This window comes from Vicugna pacos, chromosome 11, assembly GCF_048564905.1.
Source record: "Vicugna pacos chromosome 11, VicPac4, whole genome shotgun sequence".
NCBI lineage: Eukaryota > Metazoa > Chordata > Mammalia > Artiodactyla > Camelidae > Vicugna > Vicugna pacos.
Window position 1 is genome coordinate 89,083,286 of NC_132997.1, and position 6,301 is coordinate 89,089,586.

A 6,301-nucleotide genomic window follows, 5' to 3' on the forward strand; every position below is an offset into this window, starting at 1 on the left:
TATACAGGCCAGAATATAAAGGAATGACATCTTTGGAGATAGAAAGTGAGAGCTATCAACTTAGTTCTCAGTGAAGGAATCTTTCACAAACAAAAGCAAATTAAGATATTTTTAGACAATACAAATAACAAACGCTAGAGAGGATAGAGAGGAAAGGGAACCCTACTACACTATTGCTGGGAATGTAAATTCGGGCAGCCACTATGGAAAACAGTATGGAGTTTCCTTAAAAAACTAAAAATAGAGTTGCCATATGATCCAGCAATCCAACTCCTGGGCATATATCCAGATAAAACTATCATTTGAAAAGATACATGCACCCCAGTTTTCATAGCAGCACTACTTACAGTAGCCAAGACAGAGAAGCAACTTAAATGTCCATTGACAGATGAATAGATAAAGAAGGTGTGGTATATATATATATACACAATGGAATGCTACTCAGCCATAAAAATGACTTGGAGGACATTATGCTAAGTGAAATAAGTCAGACAGGCAAAGACAAATACTGTATGATATCATTTATATGTGAAATCTAAAAAATACAACAAATGAGTGAATATAACAAGAAGCAGACTCAAAAATATAGAGAACAAACTAGAGGTCACTGGTAAAGAGAGCAGGGACAATATAGAGGTAAGAGAGTAGGAGGGACAAACTATTGGGTGTAAGATAAGTTACAAGGATCTATTGTACAACATGGAGAATATAGCCAATATTTTGTAATAACTATAAATAGAGTTTAACCTTTAAAAATTGTATAAAATACAAAATAAAGATTATTATAAAAATTTTAAAGGACCATATTTTTGGACAAATATGAGTTTATAGACTTTCTTCCTGATGATAGACTACATAACAAAAAAAAGAGGCTATAGTAAGTTTTTCAGGAAGAAGGAATATAATACCAGATAGAAACTTGGAGCTACACAAGGAAATAAAAGCTCCAGTGTGGTTAAAATAAAGGAGAATATAAAAGCCTTATTTTTTCCATTTTTAATTGCTCTAAAAGGTAAATGACTAAAGCAAAAATTGTAACATTGTATTTTATGTTTACAGTATATGTAAAAGAAAATTTTGTGATGCCAATGGAAATACACATTTATAAAATTCTCATATGTAAACTCAGCAGTAGTATATTATTTGAGAGTGCATAGTAATAAAACCAGTGCACACATTACACAATTTTTAAAATATGTGTAAAAATTAAGTCAATAGAGGAGATAAAATATGATCATTAAAAAATTTAATCCAAAACAGGCATAAAGAGAGGGAAAAAGGAACAAAGAACAGATTAAACATATATAGAACAACTAGCAAAATGCTATGTTTTTAATGCAGCCATATGAATAATTATACTAAATGTAAATAGTCTAAACACACCAACTTAAAGACAGAGATTATCATATTAAATAAGAGTAAAACACAAATATATGGTTTCTACAAAAAATAGCACTTTATAAAGACATATGTTAAAAGTAAAAGAATGGAAAACGATGTCCTATGCCAGCAGTGTCTGAGAGTTCTAGTTTATTTATATCCTTGTTTATACTGGGAGTTGCCTGTTTTTCATTTTCGCTATTCTGGTGGGTATGTAGTAGCACTTCATTATGTTTTTCCTTTGTGTTTCCTTGATAACTAATGAAGTTGAGCACCTTTTCGTATTTTTACTAGTCATTGGATATCTTCTTTTGTGAATAATCTAATAAAAGCTTGTGAATATGTTTGTGTTTGTATGTTCCCATTTTCCTTTGTGTTGTCTTTTTCTTACTGACTCGTAGTTCTTCATATTATGGATATAATCCATTGTTTATTGTCTCTGCTGATTTTTCCTTACAGTGGCTTGCTTTATTGGGTGCTTGGTGATCTTTGATTGTGAGCTCATTGTTCTTAATCTGTGGGAAGCCTATGGGCCTAAATATGTTAAACTTTCTTTCAGAGGGGATTTCCTTTTGCTTCTGCTAGCATTTGGAGAATGCCACTGGCCTAGGACCCCTTCACCCACTCCTTAAGGGTCAGGGCGTAGCTGAGGTTCAAGTTCATTCATACTTTCACCTGGTGGCTGGGTCAACTTGCTTAGGTTTGTGGAGTAATATTGCTCTTAGTATCTACCCTCAGGGAAGCCTCACCTTCCTAGCTGCCCATCTCAGGCCCTAGCTCTCTACCTCTCCAGCCACAGCTCATGGCTTTTGCTTATGTTTTTCTTCTTAGAAGGATATTAGTCAAAATGCTAAAAATGGAAGACTATTTATTCATTATTTTTTACTTTAAATTTAGGCATGAGATAATTGTTGAAAAAAAAATTTCAGAATATTCAAAGAGTTAAAGACTTAATTGGGGGAAAGAAGCATTGATATTACTTTCTCCCTCTCAAATTAAAATATATTTTAATTATATATGTGTATCATAAAGTTAATGTTTAATTTTAGAGCAAGAGGAAATCTCAAGAAGTCACTTTGTTCTATACTTAAAATTTTTCAAGTGAGCTTCAGAGACACAAGATGCTTCAGCCAAGGTTATTTGTCAGTGGCCAGGACTAAAGCAGAAGTTTTCAGATAATACTGTATTTTTCCCACTAAATCATATTGCTCTTTTAATTAACTAAAATTGTTGTGTCTATTATTTATTGAGTCTACCTTATTTTCTTTATGGGAGGGTTATTTTTTTCAGAATTTTATGTAGACCTTACAGAATTATAGACAATTAACATTTCTTTCCAAATTCTTTAATGTTCACTTGAAATTCTGGTAATAGAAACTGTAAGTCTGCCACTATTCATGTAATAAAGAATTTATTATAAACGTTTATTGCTGAGCTAATTAATAGTGTGAATTTTTCCTTTAAAACAGACTTAAAAAAGAGTTAGAACTTCATAAGGAAGATGACATGCGAAGTGTTTATGATGCTCTCCAAACAGAAATAGAATTTTTGGAGTTGGTAAGCCATCATTGATTGTTTAACATTGGTTCAGCATTTTTTTTACCTACCGGTAGGAATGGTTTTACTGGTATACGTCTCTTTGAACTAGTGTTCTGCCTTTCACACGGATTTGCACTAGATACAAAACACAAAACAGCGGCAACAAGCAAAACTAAGGTCAGGATATAAATCTGTGGAATGTTTTGAGTCCTGGAGAGTTAGATGCTACATAAAGCAAATTGCACTTAAAGAAAATACGTGCAATTTCAAACTGAGTTAAAAAAAAATTCAAACCTGACCTCACAACATCCCCTTGACTAAAACTGTTACTAGAGGATTAATGCACTGAAACAGTTTAACTATCATAGTGCTTAAAAGCTTTTTGTTTTTGGTAAGTTATAAATAATATTTTTATTATATTTGATCCTACAACTTTCTTATTACTGATTTTTATGATCTAAGGAACTTTGGACTCAATTATTGGAAACTTATCTTCAGATTGTGTGGGAGCACTTTAAATTGCTTTTAACCTCTTACTTTGGTTGTTCATAAAATGAACACAGTATTTGTCATGCTCTGTTTTAATAGAAGACATAAATAGCTAGCTTTAAAGTGTATTAAAATATAGCTCCATGTTTATTTCCTGTAAACATTTTCTTGTTTAAAATTTCCCAATGGATTATGTTAGGATTTGTATTTTATAAGATTTATATATTTATAAAAAGTTTCAAAAATAAAATTTTGAAATGCCCAGTTATTGTTGTACTAAATTTACATGAATTTTATATAACCCCTTTATTAAGAATCTTATTTTTCTCATGACTAATATATGTTTTCATTTCAGACATTGGCACAGAAAGATCTTCGGGAAACAAATAACTTGTAGAGAATTGATCATCTATCCAGGATTTGATCAGAGCATCTTAGTATCAAATCTTTGTGATAGATACGTGAATGATACCCGTTACAACAGATTCTTGTGGAAAATGTGAGGTCCAAAATGTTCAAAGTTGTTGATATCTAGAATTGGTATATTAGCATTAAAAAATAATTTTTTGGTCTTGTTACCTGCTGAAATTTGAGGGTTCTTATGTGGTTTGATTGTGTTTCTAAAAGAACAAAAAAGAGAAATAGGTACTGTGTTCTTGGGCTTCTTATGTCCCCCTGACCCATAAGCTGACCTGTACTTTCTGATGTTGTTCATTCTTTGCTGCAGCTTACCTTGGATCCAATCAGACACGTGTAGGGAGAAAAGCTCAGAATATTGACCCAATTTTGTCAGTGCCCATTTCCACCAACAAAGATGCTTACTTTCATTTTAATCCTTCTCTAATCATAAGATGTCTTTTGACAGAGGCCTTCTGAGGCCTTTCATCTGCAAAAGCCAGTTTTCTCCACTTTTCTCTAAATGTATCTATAGAGTTAAGTCTGGGGCACCTGCAGGCGCATTCCAGTAGTTTGTGCCTGCTAGTTTTCTTCCTACTGCCAGTGTTGGTTAGAATGAAGGAAGTGCTCCACATGGGGAGGTATGCAGTCTCCTTATGGCCATCAGGATTTATATTTGCTGGTAGCCTGAAATATTGCAGCTGAAAACAGTGTACTTATGTTTAGATCGAACTTGGTATTGTCACCAAATTTCCAACATCACATATCTTTCTGCTGTTAGCAGTCTTAACTAGGAAGAAAGGTATATTTTCATCAATTTCTAAGAAAAGTGTGTTGAAACTGTTCAGTAAGGCCCTAAATTGTGGTAGGTAGGGGAGAGGAACAAAACCTGTTGAAGGATATATCTCAAAGTACTGAGTGCAAATGTTTTCTTCTGTGGTTGTAGTTAAATTAGTTTAAAATCAAATATGAAATGTATACAAATGTCTTAGATCTACTGATGTTAAGGTAGCCTAGGTTCAAATCAAGTCTTATTTGGGCATAGATGTGTATAAGTTGCTTTACAGCTTTATTTTTTAAAAAGTAGCAAAGTTAAAACTCCTTTGAGATGTGTAGCAATTGCCATCTGTTTAAATAATTTGCATTTTCAGAAGTGATTTTTATTTTGATTCTTTAAATATTTAATAGTAAATTACTTTTGCTTAAAAAGAAAATAATTAATGATACCAGGGAATTACAATCTATTTTATATGCAGATATAGAGTGGGAAATTGTTACTGGGATTAGTCATAACTTCAGTTCTGTCTTATTTTAGTCCATTTATTTACCCACATTCTAAGTCTTGTGAATATTTATTATTAAATGTGTATCATATCAATTAATATGCAGACTAAGTTTACAAGTAAAGCTTTTTTCACTTACTAGTAATTTTTGTTCATTATTGATTTTGTAGCGAAAATATTAATGTGAATTAGAGATCTACCAATTATTTGCATAACTAACACATAATGGTATACATGCAGAACAAACTCTTAATGATACAATAGTCTTTTCATGTGTTTGTCATATAGAATATCTAGATTATTCAGTAATGAAATCAGAATTCCTGTGAATTGAATTTGAGAAAAAATGGAAGGTTCAGAATGTATTTTCATTATTTCAAAATGCTTAAAATGCATATATTAAGATTTAAACTAATTTTCAAACAACTGAATGATTATTTTAGCCCTTCATATAGAGTAATACAAAGTGCTGCCTCTGTGATACCAATCAAAAAAAAATGGGACTGTTAGAATCAATGTGATCAAAAGGACGAGTTCATGAAACAAAGGAAACAGAACTATCAATAGAAATTGCAGTGTGCAAAATAAAGTGCATTGTCAATATATTAGTGAATTAGACCTGTTTTTAATTTTTTTAAGAATTAGTAATTCATAAAAAAGTAGGGTAAATAACTGAAATTATCTAGGTAAACATGTGTCTCAGACTGACCTTAACTACCCTGGAAGCAAGGCTTTGGCTGAACAGAAAGGCAATTTTTAAATGAAAGCTCATTCATTAGGTAAATTCACCAAATTTTCCCTAGGCTTAGTTATAACCAAAGCCCAACTAACCCAAAGTAACACTGATACAGCTCTGAAGTCCCTGGCATGCCACCATTGTTCTTTACTGTAATGGGAGTTTTTTTAGAAGCAACTTTCTAATTCTCAGCCCTCCACTGGGGATAATACTAGGATGTATAGATAGTTTGCTGCATATTTTTCCTGCTGATTAATGGAGCTATTAGGCTAGGGGAGAAACAGCAACAAAATTATAGGATGTGGAGCATGATTACTGGACTAGAAATTCCTTTCTTTATTCCCTGGCCTAATTATTGAAATGGGAGGAAAAAGCAAAGGAAAGGAAAAGCTTTAAGGTTTGTGCAGTCAGGAAGATTTCTAAACTACTCGTTGGTTTGTCAACAGTAGCGTTTTCTTCTGTAAAAGGAGTAGAAGTT

The 6,301-nt window shown here is 32.3% G+C and overlaps 2 protein-coding genes across 6 annotated transcripts in view; both read left to right on the plus strand.

Moving 5' to 3' along the window:
- Positions 1–3,986, plus strand: part of CCDC172 (coiled-coil domain containing 172) — a 55,271-nt gene extending 51,285 nt beyond the window's left edge. The window contains exons 8-9 of one of the 2 annotated variants that reach the window (XM_015235868.3): positions 2,850–2,937; positions 3,764–3,986. In XM_015235868.3, coding sequence (XP_015091354.3) covers positions 2,850–2,937; positions 3,764–3,805 — 130 coding nt within the window. In that variant the 3' untranslated portion in view covers positions 3,806–3,986. Of the gene's footprint in view, positions 1–2,849; positions 2,938–3,763 lie in introns of those variants that run through there. The other variant, XM_072971969.1, reaches the window with a different exon arrangement.
- PNLIPRP3 (pancreatic lipase related protein 3) overlaps positions 3,812–6,301 on the plus strand; it is a 76,763-nt gene continuing 74,273 nt past the window's right edge. For 3 of the 4 annotated variants that reach the window (XR_012077617.1, XM_072971965.1, XM_072971966.1), the window contains exon 1: positions 3,815–3,907. The gene's annotated coding sequence lies outside the window, so the exon portion shown is untranslated. Of the gene's footprint in view, positions 3,908–6,301 lie in introns of all 4 variants that reach the window. The other variant, XM_072971967.1, reaches the window with a different exon arrangement.